The sequence below is a fragment of the Lineus longissimus genome, chromosome 14 (genome assembly GCF_910592395.1).
Source record: "Lineus longissimus chromosome 14, tnLinLong1.2, whole genome shotgun sequence".
NCBI lineage: Eukaryota > Metazoa > Nemertea > Pilidiophora > Heteronemertea > Lineidae > Lineus > Lineus longissimus.
In genome coordinates, this window is record NC_088321.1 from 8330744 (window position 1) to 8349756 (window position 19013).

A 19013-nucleotide genomic window follows, 5' to 3' on the forward strand; every position below is an offset into this window, starting at 1 on the left:
GCGTGGCTTTGGTCCGACAGTGGCACTGGGTACGGGAGTGGGTAGGTGATATGCCTGACATGTGAGGGCCTTATTTGGAACAGGACCTGCTGTCACTGGTCTCAATGCATTGTGCAAAATAGCGTACTCCAATCAATCTATTGTGGGTTGCATGTAGATAGCAGCAATAAGTCCCTAAATGCAGTTCATTTCGTGTTTAACTTTTATTTCTGACCATACTATTGTTACCCGTCAGCAAAATCAGGCACAGGTCTCTCGAAGCTTGGCAGGATGAGACGGACTAGCCGTTTATTTCACTGTAGTCTGCCTCTGGCATAACCATCAATGGGAGGCCTATCAGACTCGTATGATATCCCGACAGTCGGGCGAGTAAGTGATGACATTAAAAATCTAAACTGGTTGATGTTCACAGATATTTTTAGAAAATCATACAAGTTTGATTTTTTGTCACGTTTCAGCCCCCCCCCCCGCGCCAAGACCAATTGGCAAATACAAAAATCGTTTTTTATAAAATTATTTCTTTATATCTGTAGCAAATATATTTTGAACATCTCTCCAAAAATTGACCTAAAAAATTCGAGTCTAATTGAAACGTCTGGATCCTCAAACCAAAGAAATCTAATCTTGTCTCAATGAGATAGACTTTGGGGGGGGGGGGGTGAGGGTGAAAATTTTGAGAATCCAGCAAAAGTTAATTTTCATGTTAACATAACATCCCATAACTCTCCCACCGAGGAAAGTGATATGGAAAAAGCCACGATTTCTAGTCCAGCCAAAAGCACACAGTTCAGCACCATCTCTGGCCATGCAAGTTAAGGATAAACGCAAGAGTATGTTGCTTGTGAAACGACTTTCATGATCAGGGGCATATATACAGTGTAGTTTTAAAGTGATGATATATTGACTAGTTAGACAATACAGTGAAACCTCCCATAGCGGACACCTCTCTATTAAGGACAACCTCTCTATTAAGGACACATTGGATATTAAATCATCAGCAATGCAATACTCTAAACGAATTACATGTAGAATGATTTAAGCACATTCTAAATGTCGATCAAGATGACCAGGGCAAGAATTTTGTGTTAAAACTAGACCATCGCGGCCAATGCAGCAGGCCTGGGACGGAACGAACTCAGATATGATAGAGAGTTTCGGTCATGCGCAAACAGGACACCTAACATGGTATACTAGATCAAGTCAGGTTGCAATTAGCATTATCGCAGCTGCCTAGGTATAAGGAATTGATACCGAACTGGCGGTATTGGTTGTCTCACCAAAACCGCGAGGGTCGAGCAAGAAAAGTAGACCAACATACCTCCACTCGATCGAGTGGTTTTGGCGAGACAGAAATTGATATCTCACTAACGGTATTAATCAATACCGTTAGTAAGGTATCAATTTCTGCTCTATAAAACCTCTCAAATCAAATAACGAATAGTGTGGTTTTAAATGCTTTTTGGCTGTAATCATATTTTGCAGCAACCCAAGCGTCGGTTGCCTTACCCAGAGTCTTTTAAATAGACCGAGGTTGCCGTGGTTTTGGTCAACAATTAAAGGCCATATATCAAGGTTTTTTGCCATTTTCTGCTGTAAGACGATTTCAAAAGTGTACCTAACACTTTATACAATACAGAAAACCAAATGCAATTAGCTCCATCCATTTTGAAGATATAGCCAATTATGTGTTTGACAACTTGATTACCTAATCAGGCTAGCAACTGGCTTGTTAGAGCCAGGCGGCGGGTTCAGCAAAAGTTGTGATGTAGATCAGGTTATCTGTACATGTCATGCAATCATAAAAGCAGGAGGGCCTTAATTAATTATGCACACCTGGAAGTAATGTGTTTCATTCACTATGGTGTATTGTGTGGCTCCGAATTGTGTCAAGGATAGCACAAAGAACAATCGAATGACGGATGGGACCCATTTTCATGAATTTCCAAAGCCAGTTGAACGAGAGAGGAGGAAGCTGTGGATTCGGAAGTGCAAACGTTTGGAGTGTTGGAAGCCTGGGCCTTCGGCCAAACTTCATGAACTTTGCAGTGATCACTTTATCGATACGGATTATCACATGAAGCCGGATAACTGCATCCAACTGAATATCAAATGCCACTTGTTAAAAACAGCTGTTCCAACCATGTCAATTGCATTTAATGCCCGAGGCTGCTGAGGTCGGTTGTTATACATAATGTGTAGGCCCTATTGGGGCCTGTGACACCGCATAGTGTCTTCTTGTGTTCCAGCCATAGCAAGGTGACAGCGACACAGGTCAGTGTCAGTGACAGCCACTGTCAATGACAGATTATTGTCATCTGACATCTAGGCCTATCTAACGTTGCACGGCATTATATCGTCACGTCAAGATGATTGTGCTTAATACCGTCACTTTTCAATAGTAGTTCAGCGTCATGACATAACTGGCGATACAACACAGACGAGGCGAAACAATATTGTGCAACATTAGTCTGTTCATAAATCATACATGTTATGCATCTGCAACCGTCTATCAATGTCTTCTTTGCTATATCGGCAGGTCTGCCATGCAAATTGATTAACCACAAATTCTAATCACTTTGGTCCGAATGATCACTCTCATTATGATCTAGTGATATTAATGGCTCGAACATGTACGGCTCAACGTTTAAATATCCTTCTGTATCGACCAAAACATCCTCAAATTCACTGCTCTCACTCTCTGAACTGTATGCGGAAGCCATCTTGCTTTGTTCTGACTGACCTGATCTACGTCATCAAAAAATCCCTAGCGGCCACATGTGGAACTAATCTAAAGTTGTGTGTGGTGGGAAATTCAAATAGTTTAAAATTGAAAATTGAAATAACTAAATAATGACTTTATTATTATAATTTTTTTAATGTCTGGGATCTTGTTTTTTTAACCCTCAACATATTTCATGAGTATCAAGCATGTTTTCAAACCTTGATATATGGCCTTTAAGCTTCACCGGAACGCTTTTGTGAGACAATCAATATTGATTATACCGATTATGCATTAATGCCGACAGTGAGATAGCAATTTATATTCTTAAACAACGAGCTGTAATGTACTGGTTTTAGATGCTTTTGAAAGACTGTGCTACAGTTAGGGATCTACTTAATTTTTGTGAAAGGGCAAACGTATGCAGATATACATATATTCTCTATTTTTCTAATGTTATTTGATCACGTAGATGGGCAGTCGGTCGCCTTTAATTTTTTCAAATTAGCACGATTAAAACATTTTGTTTGCGGGAAATTTTTAGCATGGGTTTGTAATAAAACAATTCAGGTAGAAGTAATTTAATAAGTTCAACGGTTAATGTATAAGAGCAAACTAAATTACAAAAAGTCCCCTATATTCAAAATAAGAACCAAGTGCTAGTCTATCTAACCAGTAGCTGGTCGAATTCTTATCAAATCTATATTTGGGTTCTGGCCAAAACGGGTGGTCGAGGACTTGATATACGACTTCACATGCCTCGATCTGGGTTATTCTTGTACTAATGGGCGGGATTCGGGGCCGAAATCGTCTCCTGTGATTGACATTATTATATTTGTCTTGGTACTGTAGATCACTATTTTTGTACATAGGGTCCGTGGCTGATAAACTTCCATTTACAGAGGGTAAGACACGGGTGTATATCAGAGACGTCCGGCAAGGTCTTAGTTATTACCTTCATGTTCACGACAAGCCTATGATGAACAGACCTATCAAAGGTGAGCATCTGATGAAGACTGGCTAGTCCTCGCCCGCAAAAGTAGTCAGAAAACCAGACGTCTGGGATTTTTTGGCAGGAATCGTTTATTTAGTACGTAATGTGGTCAGTAAGGAGAGCAGTTGCATAGTGATAAGATCACAGGGCTCATAATCGGGATGTCTTGGGTCCGAATCACTGAAAGATCATCATTTGTTTCGTCTTTGTCATTCCAGACCAGCAGTAAATTGGTACCTTACTTGCATATAGATGGCGAAATGTGATTAAGGAGATGACACTGAAGGTATTGCATTTCTTTTAGTGAGGTTTTTGGCCGGATTTGGATCCAAACAATGGTACTTAAAAGTACCATTGTAAACAAGTGTTGTAGCTTTTTCTAGCAAACCCCGCTCATTATGTCACGTCGGTGGTGTGTGTCTGTCGCAGGGGACGGAGTTACTGACTCATTAAAGTCCCTCATTTTCACCGACAGGTACAACATTGCGAATTCTGAAGAGCGCCGGTTGGTTAAGCTCTTAGTTCGGGCTTTTTAATCTCTGTCGTTTTACCGTCTGTACATTTTGCAACCATTGTATTTTCATTTTAATGTTCTCCTTTTTGGAGGTTAATAATGTTATTATTATATTATTATTGCTTGTCTCACCAAAACCGCGAGGGTGGACCTAAAATGTAGACCAAAAACGAGGCAGCTGGAGTCGAGGTTTCGGCAAACATTTCAGATCCAGCCGAGCGGTTTTAGTGAGACAATCAATACCGACAGTGAGGTATCAATTTCTACTCTAAAAAAATCTCAAATTAAACAACGAAAAATAATACACTCCCTTTTACTCAGCTAAAATTACCATTTTGCTGAGTAACCCCGACTCTCAGTCTTTAAACAAAGAAAACAAAGGAATAAAAGAAGAAACTGAGATTTTTATTCATTGTTAACATAGATTTATTCAACAAGTATGATCAGTAATGGTATCCATGTATCTAGTTAAATCATCCATTTCTCACAAGTATCTGAAGTGCCCAACTGCATTTAGTCAAATGCAAAATAACAAGAGCACTGTCTTCAAGAATTTAGAAATTCTGACTAAATTCAGTCGTTGTCTGAAGTGTCATCAATTCGAATTGTCAATTTTTTTCTAATTTCAAAACATCCTTTTATAATCTGACCTAATTCAGGCAGTTAAAGCAAGGTGTGAAGATGACTAATTTAGTCAAATGCATGCTCAGAATAAACACAAAAATAGTGTCCACTATCTACAATACTCACATGTTCTGACCAAATTGAATTTGAATTCAGTCATTCAATGAATTGTTTTAAATGCAATCGAAAAACTGTTTCTACTTCAGAGGCCTAAGCATGATAAAATTAAATACGATTTTCTTGTTTTCAAAACACAATTAAGTAAAACAGCAATGTAAACTATGCTAGATCTGCAAATCACAGAGATACAAACGAAAATAACGATATCATAACAGAAAAATTGTATCTATCAAATCTTAGAAAACGACAGACAAAGTTGCCAGGATTTTTATGAACGTTACTGACGATAGTAATGTGAGTGATGACCCTAGTGTTACCGGTAGAATTAGGGCGAGTTAGAGTCTGATTTTGTTTCAGATGATGACTATGTACCTGCTGTATAGCATGACGCTAGTAATAGTGATGGGGCTTTTGATGGTGGCCCACGTGGAAACAATTCGTCTGGGGATGAAGACATGCACCTCCCCCCCTCAGAAATCCTGAGAAATTCGGCGATTTAAGTGTTAATCTACTGGTATGATATTATACTTAGAACACGACACCAAATCAGAAGAGCCGATGGGTCGGTGTGCCGGTGTAGACAGTGAGGCCCTTAATCTACTGGTATGATATTATGCTTAGAACATGACACCAAATCAGAAGAGCGGATGGGTCGGTGTGCCGGTGTAGACAGTGAGGCCCTTAATCTACTGGTATGATATAATACTTAGAACATGACACCAAATCAGAAAAGCGGATGGGTCGGTGTGCCGGTGTAGACAGTGAGGCCCTTAATCTACTGGTATGATATTATACTTAGAACACGACACCAAATCAGAAGAGTGGATGGGTCAGTGTGCCGGCGTAGACAGTGAGACCCTTAATCTACTGGTATGATATTATGCTTAGAACACGACACCAAATCAGAAGAGCCGATGGGTCGGTGTGCCGGTATAGACAGTAAGGCCCTTAATCTACTGGTATGATATAATACTTAGAACATGACACCAAATCAGAAGAGCGGATGGGTCGATGTGCCGGTATAGACAGTGAGACCCTTAATCTACTGGTATGATATTATACTTAGAACATGACACCAAATCAGAAGAGCCGATGGGTCGGTGTGCCGGTGCAGGCAGTGAGGTCCTTAATCTACTGGTATGATATTATACTTAGAACATGACACCAAATCAGAAGAGTGGATGGGTCGGTGTGCCGGTATAGACAGTGAGACCCTTAATCTACTGGTATGATATTATACTTAGAACACGACACCAAATCAGAAGAGCCGATGGGTCGGTGTGCTGGTATAGGCAGTGAGGCCCTTAATCTACTGGTATGATATAATACTTAGAATATGACACCAAATCAGAAGAGCCGATGGGTCGGTGTGCCGGTATAGGCAGTGAGGCCCTTAATCTACTGGTATGATATTATACTTAGAATATGACACCAAATCAGAAGAGCCGATGGTCGAAAAGATTTTGAACCTTTAGATATATTTCAAAGTAATCATTTTAAGCGTATTTTATGTCTGCCAAAGAGGAGCCACCATTGTAGCTGTTGGCGGCCCTCGATATAAAACCGGTATCCGCTGTAGTTATAAATGGAAAATTTGTCGTTTTTTTCTATTTTTAAACAACAGTCTCCGGCTTGTTTTTTAAATACATTTCTTTTAGCGAGGTTTTTAGCAGGATTTGGATGTATTAAAGGCACGCTTTTAATAAATACCATTGTGAACAAGCGACTAGCTCCTACTGTTGTAGCTTTTTCTAGCAAACCCCGCTCATTATGTCACGTCGGTGGTGTGTGTCTGTCGCAGAGGATGGGGTTACTGACTCACTAAAGTCCCTCACTTTCACCAACAGGTACAACATTGCGAATTCTGAAGAGCGCCGGTTGGTTATGCTCTTGATTCGGGCTATTAAATCTGTCATAATTTTACCGTCTGTAAATTTTGTAACCCATCATAGTATAGTATTTTATTTCATTTCGACGTTCTCCTTTTAGGAGGTTAATAAATATTATTACTATTATACCAAAACCTTTTTTTCCTTTTGATATACTTGGCCCTTTTTCACTCATTCAAGAGTTCAAATAAATTATTTCATAGGAAAAGACAAAGCATCAGAATCTCATGGCATTGATATATATGGTAACGTACTTCAATATCTTATTATGAATACAGCCGAGAATTTGGATGATGAAGACATTGGTGAAATTGAAAATAATGCTCACGTTGATTGAATAAATGTACAGGTTTTGTAGGTCTACATTGTAGGTCTTAGTTTTGTAGTCTTCCATTTGTAGAGTTAGTTATACGGCTATCAGTTGTATGACCTAGGAATGTTGATTTCTTTTCTGGTCAATAAAGATGTCAGTGTTACTAAGCACTTATTTCATTTCTTATTATTGAGAGGATTGGGATGGACTTTCGGAGAGAAATGTTGTTGGTCACTGTTGTGATTATTGACATTCACAGCTCATCCAAACAGAACTAGCACGGAACCAGGATGCATGGGCTGTCCATGCCATATTGTAGGACAAAAGGTACTCTTCTATGCACCAGCAAAATCACAAAAGTGATACAATGCTATGATGATGATGATTATGATGTCTTGTCTACATGTATAAAGCTACTTAACTATTCTATTGTCTTTGGCTCTGAGTGTACATATGTAGTACTGTATTCAAACAAATAGGCAAAGGAACGACAAGTTACACAAAAGTACATTTATTGAATCAGGTACAGAACTACTAGTGTGTACAACAAATATACATGTACTATGTATGAAAAATTGATCTACCAGTATCCACCCGTATAATCACACCAGTCTCCACTGATAGTTAGACCCCTGAGACGTTTATGCCAGTCTCCTAGACATAATAGATTGTTGCTATAGGTGCAATGCATATCTTTTTTGAGAGTTAATCGCACACAAAACAAATTAATGATAAAATTGGCAGTAAGGTCTATTACGGATGACACCGCAACAGAGGTCTATTGAGCAAAAATCAGAATCAGAGTTTTTCTTCAAAATCTCATCAAATATCGCAATATCAAAATACATGTATCATGAAAAAGCTACTTTTTCATTACATGTAAACGCCTAGAATGTGAATCTAAGATCCATGCCCAAAAAAAACTGCAAAAATGGGTATAACTTTGGTATGCAGACATATACAGTATCAAATCACAGCTGCACAGTACAAGAACACATTCTATAAGCCTATGTGACCGATCAGACACACCAAAACCAGGCGCATGTAGGCATACCATAGCTTTACAGAATATGCATTGTATTTATTTAACCCTATTTCTAAATTTTACGACAGACGTCTGGTTTTGCTGTGATGGGTCGCATAGAGAATCTCACATCAGACAAACTGTACTTGGTTTAATGAAATTTGCCCTGAAATCTTTAATTTCCTACAAATGAATAGGGGTTACCATAGATGGAAAAATCAATTAATCAAATTCATTGATAAAATTTATAGATTTCAGGTCAGAAATCTCCGACACATGTATAAAAGGAACACCCAACTCATCCTGGCAATGGCATAATACAGTGACAAAGTAGGCGCGTTTTACTGTTCAAGTAAATGTAACAAATACCAGCAGTTCTATCATTGACCAGTTAATCCACACATAAGAAATGGGTAGATCACAATGTTTTACTGTTCAAGTAAAATGTAACAAATATCAGCAGTTCTATCATTGACCAGTTAATCCACACATAAGAAATGGGTAGATCACAATGTTTTACTGTACAAGTAAAATGTAACAAATACCAGCAGTTCTATCATTGACCAGTTAATCCACACATAAGAAATGGGTAGATCACAATGTTTTACTGTTCAAGCAAAATGTAACAAATACCAGCAGTTCTATCATTGACCAGTTAATCCACACATAAGAAATGGGTAGATCACAATGTTTTACTGTACAAGTAAAATGTAACAAATACCAGCAGTTCTATCATTGACCAGTTAATCCACGCATAAGAAATGGGTAGATCACAATGTTTTACTGTACAAGTAAACTGTAACAAATACCAGCAGTTCTATCATTGACCAGTTAATCCACACATAAGAAATGGGTAGATCACAATGTTTTACTGTACAAGTAAACTGTAACAAATACCAGCAGTTCTATCATTGACCAGTTAATCCACACATAAGAAATGGGTAGATCACAATGTTTTACTGTTCAAGTAAAATGTAACAAATACCAGCAGTTCTATCATTGACCAGTTAATCCACACATAAGAAATGGGTAGATCACAATGTTTTACTGTACAAGTAAAATGTAACAAATACCAGCAGTTCTATCATTGACCAGTTAATCCACACATAAGAAATGGGTAGATCACAATGTTTTACTGTACAAGTAAACTGTAACAAATACCAGCAGTTCTATCATTGACCAGTTAATCCACACATAAGAAATGGGTAGATCACAATGTTTTACTGTACAAGTAAAATGTAACAAATACCAGCAGTTCTATCATTGACCAGTTAATCCACACATAAGAAATGGGTAGATCACAATGTTCATGACATGATTGCACTACCACTCCATTGACTTTGAAGTAGGTATTTTGAATCGTTTTAAGTTTTGCATGTATACTTGGTAAGTATTAATTGAATGAAATGACAAGACAGGGCATAATAATCACAATAATAATAAATACCGGATATTATAGTGCCTTGTACAAGCTAAACATGCTCCAAGGCACTTTACAATGGAGTTGGAAGCAAATATTTGGATTTAAAACAGTTTGATAGTGGTAAAACAGATTGATTAAAAAATTGAGTCTCTAAAACATAGATGGCACATTCGGAATATAAGTCTATGTAGCTACCAACTAAAGGCTTCACGGAACAAATGGGTTTTAAGTGATTGTCTGAAAGTTGACACACGCTCTAATATAAGTCCTTCATGGCATCTGGAATCGCATTAAAAAGTCTTGGTCCACTGACTCGAAATGATCGGTTTCCATTGTTCGTTTTGGTCCTTGGGACGATAAGTCTTGTTTTAGCTGACGATCTTAGTGACAGAGCTGGTGTGTAGGACCTTATCATATCACGCAAGTATGAAGGTGCACTGTTGTTATAAGCTTGAAAAACCATTAGGATAATTTTGTATTTCATTTTGTATTTAATCACAAGTATAGGAAAAACGGATGCGTATAAAAGGAACACCCAATTCATCCTGGCAATGGCATTTCAGACAAAGTAGGCCCTTTTTACTGTTCAAGTAAAATGTAACAAATACCAGCAGTTCTATCATTGACCAGTTAATCCACACATAAGAAATGGGTAGATCACAATGTTTTACTGTTCAAGTAAAATGTAACAAATACCAGCAGTTCTATCATTGACCAGTTAATCCACACATAAGAAATGGGTATATCACAATGTTTTACTGTACAAGTAAAATGTAACAAATACCAGCAGTTCTATCATTGACCAGTTAATCCACACATAAGAAATGGGTATATCACAATGTTTTACTGTACAAGTTATGTAAGCCGTCATTGTGACGAGTTATGTAAGCCATCATTGTGACGAGTTATGTAAGCCATCATTGTGACGAGTTATGTAAGCCGTCACTGTGACGAGTTATGTAAGCCGTCACTGTGACGAGTTATGTAAGCCATCACTGTGACGAGTTATGTAAGCCATCATTGTGACGAGTTATGTAAGCCGTCATTGTGACGAGTTATGTAAGCCATCATTGTGACGAGTTATGTAAGCCATCATTGTGACGAGTTATGTAAGCCGTCATTGTGACCAGTTATGTAAGCCGTCATTGTGACGAGTTATGTAAGCCATCATTGTGACGAGTTATGTAAGCCATCATTGTGACGAGTTATGTAAGCCATCATTGTGACGAGTTATGTAAGCTGTCATTGTGACGAGTTATGTAAGCCATCATTGTGACGAGTTATGTAAGCCATCATTGTGACGAGTTATGTAAGCCATCATTGTGACGAGTTATGTAAGCCATCATTGTGACGAGTTATGTAAGCCATCATTGTGACGAGTTATGTAAGCCATCATTGTGACGAGTTATGTAAGCCATCATTGTGACGAGTTATGTAAGCCATCATTGTGACGAGTTATGTTAGCCGTCATTGTGACGAGTTATGTAAGCCATCATTGTGACGAGTTATGTAAGCCATCAAAGTGATGAGTTATTTTACTCGTCCTACCTGTAAGTCGTCATCAACATCCAAGTCCCAAGGGTGGCGACTTACACGAGTTCTACTGTATCACAATGTTCTTGATATGATTACACAACCAGTCCATTGACTTCAAAGTAGGTATTAACTTACACGAGTTCTACTGTATCACAATGTTCATGATATGATTACACAACCAGTCCATTGACTTCAAAGTAGGTATTAACTTACACGAGTTCTACTGTATCACAATGTTCATGATATGATTACACAACCAGTCCATTGACTTCAAAGTAGGTATTAACTTACACGAGTTCTACTGCATCACAATGTTCTTGATATGATTACACAACCAGTCCATTGACTTTAAAGTAGGTATTTACTTACACGAGTTCTACTGTATCACAATGTTCATGATATGATTACACAACCAGTCCATTGACTTCAAAGTAGGTATTAACTTACACGAGTTCTACTGCATCACAATGTTCTTGATATGATTACACAACCAGTCCATTGACTTCAAAGTAGGTATTAACTTACACGAGTTCTACTGTATCACAATGTTCATGATATGATTACCAGTCCATTGACTTTAAAGTAGGTATTAAACCATACAAGTTTTTTATGTATAAATCAATATCAAATTAAAACATCCTATCACGTTTCTGAAAATGTTTAACAAGAATATTGCATTAGGGGGGGGGGGGGGGGGGTAACCACTTGTCCACCCAACTGAACAACCGCACCAGTATTCCTGCGTTTGGTCTCGCGACGCCAACAACAGATTGGCAGCGAGCCAAGGCCACTCACAGCCAGTAAAATCGTGAGGTTGTTCAGTCGGGTGGACTAGTGGGTAGTGCTGCCCCTCCCATATGAATTATTGAGTCTAGTGACACAGTGTTCCTGAACTTTCAGTAAGATTTTTTTTAAATTGCATTGAGATGAAACCTGTGCCACATTGTAGCCAATATCATATAGTTTCAAAAACAGAAAGAATTAAAAAAATATGTTGGTAAAATTTTGAGAAAACTGCATTTTTCCATTTCATGTACATTTTCCCATACATTGTATACATGCATTTCTCTTAAGTTAATCCTCCCATTTTTACTCATTTAACATGTTTAAATGTGTCATTTGCACTAAAAAATCACTTTGTTTGTTTGTCCACATGGTCAAAAGGAGAAGTAAATGATCATAACCAAAATGATTTACAACAGTAATTAGATATAAGCAGATTATACATGGTGTTTAACTCTCATATTTGACTTTTAGCCATATTATGAAGGGAATATGGGAGTTAAACACCATGTCATCTCCTATTATCTTACCATTGTTGCAACACATTTTGGTGAAAATCATTTACTCTTCCTTTTGGCAAAAGAAAAAAATATTATTTAGTGCCGATGGGAAATATTGACATGCATGGCAATCTGTTTGCATTCACCTTGAGCGTGATCGGATCTTTGAGTGTTGCATTCATAAAGTCTCTCTCAAGAGGAGGCAAGAGCTTTAAGAAAGGACTTGTGATCATCTCCGAGTCCACATTCGGGTCAAACAGGGCACACAATGATGCCTTGCATAGGCTCATTGGGAAGTACCCCAACAACACGTAAGCGTGGCTGATGATTTTCCCAATGATGGAGAAAACATCAGTGTCCATCACATCATGGTCCACTTTTGGGCCCTTAGCATCACTCCCCTCAAAATACTTTGAGAGGGCAGCCTTGAGAAAACACGTAAACATCTCTCGGGACAAGCCATCCATATCCTCTGCAATGTTTTCTCCTTCGAACGTCACATTGATTCGATGGAAAGTCAGTTGGTCATCACTCCTATAATAGTCCATCAGGTTTAAGATCGACTCACGGCTGATGAACATGTTCTTCTCCACACCAACTCGAATGAAGGTTTTTATCTCCATAGCTGCACTTTGTAGATCTCCAAGACCTGAAGTGATAGAGTAAGTTAATCAAAGAAATTGCCAACTCTAAATTGTCAATAGACAAGGACATCCTTAAAGAGATCAGGGTTTTTCAGTGGCCTCAACAAGACCTGAATGAGATTGGGGATTCTGTGATATGCCATTAAGCTAAATGGACTGCCAATGACTTACAATAGCCATGTAACTCGGGATAGAATCGACATTCTCTACACACCAGTAGCAACTGAAACTGTTGAAATTATATTGAAAGAAAACTTACAGGTTTTTGTGCAAACTGAACCAGTAGCAGTAGATTCATTCTCCTCTTCATTTTTGTCCATTTCCTCATCATCCAAAGATTCCACATCCTAGAATAACAATGACATGCTAGAAGTAGAAGAATGGATCAGCTTTAAAAATAGATTACTAACACGGGGTATTTATATAGGGCTCTATTACTCATCAGGTGAGTATGCTGCTTTCAATGAGTGCATTGCCAGGTGGCTCTTTAGGAAAGAAGTATGCAAGTGATTCTGTTCTTTCAATCCTCCACAACCTGGTTCAACATTGATCATGGTTGAGGCAACTGTCACAAAGATACTACCATATAGTTTCCAAAATACTACCATATAGTGGTTGCATCTGACGGTGGCCAGTGGAACCAGGCTGAGATTGGTCCAGCGACCGGGAAATCAATGAAAACTAGCAGTGGCGGAATAAGAAAAGACTGGCGTTTGAATGTAGCCACTGCTTAAAGGAGTGTAGGTAAGCTTAGGCTTAGGCTTTTATTCACTAGGCCAAGGGTAGTTCTCTGCCAATCCCAACTTACCCTAAATCAACATCTGTGCCAAGAATGCATACAGAGGGCTTTTTTATAGATATCATACATAAAGAGACTGAGATCAACAAATGAAATAAACTTACTGAAGACAATTGGCGATCATCATCATCTTTTATGTGCAGTGTGGTGTTTGATGTTCTCCCAACCTCCTTCAGGGAGAGTTGATCCCGCTTCAGCTTTTCGCCAGCTAACATAAGTTCACAGCCCTGAACCTTGCTCGTTCCCTCAACAAAATAGAACAAGCTCTGAAAAGAGAAAATATACCCATAAATGGCGAGGCAGACGCAGAACACACAGTGCTGCAAGTGATGATGACTGTGCATTTCTGTAGACCCAGGTGAAAGTTCCCATTTCGAACAGGATTTTACCAATATGGTTGACGCTGAGACAGTCAGGCCTTCTGGTGAGGAAATACAAATTGAAATATCTCATCCATTTTCTCATTCAGGATATCAATTCATTCATTCAGGGCTATGCACACCACAAACACACACAAATGAAGTTTTTGGCAACAAAGTTATTGAATGACACTCGTGGTAAGTTCCAGCTCTTTTTTATCCACTATCAAGAAGCAACATGGCTGGGTTCTGAGAGACGAGAAAGTTGTCACATACCAGGACAGTATCCATTTCCCGGAATCACCTCATTAAATTCGTTTCAGGGCACACAAATTTCACCTGGATACATCCCTCCTCATCTGGTTCTGGGCCCAGTTCTGCAAGCCTCTTTTCTGTCAGCTGAAGCACAAGAAAACACAGTCAACTCTTGAGATTTAAATCAATACTCTTTCTGATCCAGGTGCTAACTGTGGAGTGAGGACAAGAGGTCAAATGAAAAGTTGGTTAATCACTTCTCTGAATATAATGCAATATCTGAATGACCCCAAAAAATTGTTTCTCAGTGACAAATCCATGTCGTTCTCCAACAAGGACTTTACCAAGCCAGTCAACTGGATCAAACAGGGGGCTAAATTTGGCCGAACTAGCTGTCGATACCTATCAAACGGTGTGAAGTACACCAGTTTTAAGTTCAAGTGCATGTGAAATTCTAAATAATTGATTCCTGATTTCCAGATTCCATCTTTACTGATTTCAGGCTTGCATTGGTCGCGTCCTCTTCTAACCTTCACATGAGCAAGCGGCCGATAGCATTTTCAACGTGTACACATTTGGAGGAGCGTTGGTTCAGATTCTGAGGAGTCACACTGGACCAGCCAATCATATCACGATATCTGTTACAATGTACCATGACCTGCCAATCAAACCATGATCAAACCAAGCGGCGGCAAAATTCTTTTGAAGTCTGACCCCGTTTTCTCTTTGATTGTTATTATCGTGCTTTTGAAGTCTCAGTCAGCGTCTTCTGATTGGTCGCAAACAATTCAGCGCAAAGATTGGACAGGCTCAGCGATTGGTCCTGTCAGAACGTATGTGAGGAGTTAGGCAGAATTATGTGAGGAGTTAGGCAGAATTATGTGAGGAGTAGGCAGAATTATGTGAGGAGTTAGGCAGAATTATGTGAGGAGTTAGGCAGAATTATGTCAGGAGTTAGGCAGAATCATGTGAGGAGTTAGGCAGAATTATGTCAGGAGTTAGGCAGAATTATGTGAGGAGTCAGGCAGAATTATGTGAGGAGTAAGGCAGAATGGCAAATTCATACAGTATTACTAACCTGACTTAGTTCAACTTTTCTTGCCTCTCTCCTTGCCCTCCTTTCAGTGCGTGCAATCTGGAGGTTTAGGCGAGCAACCCTTCTTCAATTGGCCTGAAATTGAACATTTCATAGGGTCAAGAAACTGTGTGGAATAATAGAAATGATACAACACTGGAAAATAATCGCGCGCATATTTCGACCAATTCAATTAGGTCTAATCGCCAACGTTCTTGTCTAATGCAGATATTGGAGGCAGAGAGCCCCCCCCCCCCCCCTCTACGGGCTGAATCTCTGCGGAGTACATTGCTTGCCTGAAGTTCCTTAGAAACAATTTTCTGATTTGTCACCATACTGAATACCAGACCAATCCCACTTTTAAAGGAACCTTCCTCATTAACAATGCCACAACGCTCCGACAACAATAGCTGGTACAGCATTTTGGGTACAGAGGGGTAATAGCTGATAATCATGGATTTGCATCTCACCTTTTCACCATCTACAATCATACTTTCCATATATTCCATATCTTGAATAACACGAATGTTTTCTGTTGCTGTTCTTGGATGGTGCTGCAAGGCAAGAAACACGTCTCATCAGAGAAATGTTAAACATTATTCAACTGTTAGTGTTCAGTTCACTCTGTCTGAGTAAACGAAACAATACCAGTCATCTTACAAATTGTCTCATCAAGATCACCTCAAGCACATCCTTTAAAGCTGACCTGCATGCTTTCTCAGTGACAAATTGGCCAGAATAAAAACACCAACAGGTACTTCCTTGACCTTTGGCCCCTGGTGGCCAGAAGGTGAATCATATGAGGTCATTTTCCGTGTCTGAGTAGCGGTCACCAAGGAATGTGTATGTGTACCAAGTTTCACTTCAATTACTTAAGCGGGAAACGAAACATGCCACCCGTGCCTAACGTTGACGGACGACATTATCTATAGTGTGTCATTGTAAAGGCTCACAGGTGGGCCAAAAATGAGGTATTCTCAATGCCATACCTGTTCAGCTATCACAACAGTGTCATCCATCTCTATGTCTGGGCCACAGCAAAATCTCTCATCTCCGGCTGAAATAAAGATTCATGCTAAATTTATTTGCTACTGTGCAAAGTCTGCCAGGAAGAAAATGAATCATAGCATCCTGTCAGTGTCATAGAATGATCGGATAGAATTATTTAACTTGAACATGTTGAAGATACTGCATGCTTCAGAGATTATCATCAGGAATCAGGATATACACAATACATGTATCATACAATGATACATAGATACTGTGTCTGCGGGTTTTAGCCGGTTTCGGGTCGCCTGTACAAAAGACCTGTTTAACCTGTAATAGGCCTTTGTAAAGTGACATACCGAGCACCGGCTAAAACCCACGCACACAGTATGTTGGTAATGTGACCTAAGGACATCCTAAAATCTATTTCAAAATGGTTTAAATTGAAATGGTCCATAGATCATGGGTAGTTGTAAAACAAGAAACACAGAAACGAAACAGAAACACAGAAACACAGAAACGAAACGCAGAAACCAGTCTTGTGGCGAATTCTGGTCTGCAAACTCCATCTTGTTGCCATGGTTGTGGCCGCGAACGCGGGTGTAACTAAAACCGGTATTCAGTCGGAATGGAAGGAGGAATGCTCATTTCCCAATACCCCTTTTAGCCTCATCAACGTGTGCGCAGATTGGCAGCATCCGGCCTTGATCGTGCCAATACACTACATGTATGTACTACACGGCGTAAATAGAAAATAGTCCTTCGAATAGCGAGTCCTGTTCTTTTGTACATTCCATGGCCTGTGCACGACACTAGGCTGAACTTCCCTACTGCAACCTCATTAACATAAACATATATTTAAAGGGACTATTTAAAGGCAGCAGCTGGGCAGGCAAGATTGAGTTACTCCAAGTCCAAGTCTAGTGCCCGCCCCCCCCCCCCCACTTTACTCTATTCTAGTCGCCAAAATTGGTCTCTCACGTCTCACATAACGTCGAAATGATTCACCCATGTACTGGTACCGTACCTTGCATTTAGTGCTGCATCAGACGGGATTTGTAGGATGATCCTGGTACTTCATGTAAATTGAACACTACAAGGCAAGATGTTGCACTGCACCTTCATTTAAAATAACATGCTGTAGGAATCGAATCGAACCTACCAAAGTACTACACCACCACCTCAAAAGACTTCACATATCGTACCGCCCCCTCCCCACCCCCCCCCCCCCCCCCAAAGTTGCTCCATGTATCCCCTCAACAACTCTATTGCATTCCGGCTGGCCGCAACCCACCAACCTCAGATTTTACTTTTAAACGACAATAACAACGGATTGGGCAAGGAAAGTATCGGCGTGCCGCTTGATTCCAACCTTTTTGAAAACCCGTTTGATTTTCGTTTCTGCGTTTCGTTTCTGCGTTTCTGTGTTTCTGTTTCGTTTCTGTGTTTCTTGTTTTACAACTACCCATAGATCATGGGCTTACCTGTGGACCAACTAAATGAAGAGAACAAGACCAACAGACAGTGTTAATATTGACTCATATATTATTATTGCCTACCATAGCCATCTCAACTAGCAAAGGTGAGGTTCTCATACATGAAGTACATCAGCACATCCATTGTATGTAATACTATGCATCAGAAACAACCTGGTGAGTCATGGTCAATAGAACTGAGATTGACGCCTGTAACCAGGTTGGGGACTGATAGTGATACATAGTACTGGTGCTGAAAAAACCCCGCTGCACATGTGGTGCTACTTCAGATCATATTCAGTACACTTATACTCACCACTACTTCGCCTCCAGCAGGCCTGCTAGCAGCAAGGTCCATGGTTGAACTATTAGTATCAGTGAAGAGGGAGCTTGCTTGACGTCTAGATCTAGATGTCTGACCAGAAGTCGAAGCAGTGGGGATAGAGCTTTCCTGGCATCTAGATGCCCGAGTGGACACCTGAAATATGTTTAAAAGAAAGAATGATCAGCAAAAAGCGTTGTTACAAGTACTGCTCAATGCTGATAGGCCAAGGAAATGTGGCACATGAGGGTATAGAAATTCCAGCAGTGCTACTGCATACAGTAAGTACTCATTTGACTTCAAAATCTTCACTCAGTTTTTCTAACCAGGTGTGCTCATCCCACTTACCTCAGAATCAGGTGCATCAACATCTCCACCAAGATCAGGAAGGAAATCGTCTACCGGTAATTCAGGCCCACTACGCCCATTCATTGTCCTTAAAATACAAAAACAAAGTTATTGTTAAAATCAACAAATTATTGGAAATCAACAATGAAGTTCATGGTTTGAAGCCGCCAAAATCTGTGATCATCATTTTGCAAGGATTGTTGTAATCTTATAAGTACTGAACTCATAAAGCAGTATAGAATGGGTGAGGTGAAGTCTTGGAGTTGAGAAAGTGTAAGGTGTTGGTGCTACACCTACCTTCACCATGGTA

General features: G+C 39.6%; 1 protein-coding gene across 2 annotated transcripts; it reads right to left on the reverse strand.

Moving 5' to 3' along the window:
- Window positions 1-12156: 12156 nt before the first annotated feature.
- LOC135498997 (uncharacterized) lies at window positions 12157-18791 on the reverse strand. 2 transcript variants are annotated; one of them, XM_064789589.1, is made up of 9 exons: window positions 18704-18791; window positions 18350-18511; window positions 16561-16628; window positions 16042-16125; window positions 15575-15667; window positions 14518-14640; window positions 13987-14148; window positions 13343-13430; window positions 12157-13088 (listed from the first exon to the last, which is right to left on the reverse strand). In XM_064789589.1, the coding sequence occupies exons 6-9, from the start codon at window positions 14530-14532 to the stop codon at window positions 12532-12534; spliced, it is 822 nt and encodes a 273-aa protein (XP_064645659.1). In that variant the 5' UTR covers window positions 14533-14640; window positions 15575-15667; window positions 16042-16125; window positions 16561-16628; window positions 18350-18511; window positions 18704-18791; the 3' UTR covers window positions 12157-12531. The 2 variants fall into 2 exon arrangements, with proteins under 2 accessions (XP_064645659.1, XP_064645660.1); XM_064789590.1 differs by lacking the exon at window positions 15575-15667.
- Between the last annotated feature and the right edge of the window lie 222 nt (window positions 18792-19013).

What these genes read in the sequence shown, in the direction of transcription:
- LOC135498997 (XM_064789590.1), bottom strand. An exon ending in ATGATCGCCAATTGTCTTCA is followed by an intron (nt 13,431 to 13,986) that starts GTAAGTTTATTT and finishes TTGTTATTCTAG; the next exon opens with GATGTGGAATCTTTGGATGA. An exon ending in TTCAGTTTGCACAAAAACCT is followed by an intron (nt 13,089 to 13,342) that starts GTAAGTTTTCTT and finishes CTATCACTTCAG; the next exon opens with GTCTTGGAGATCTACAAAGT.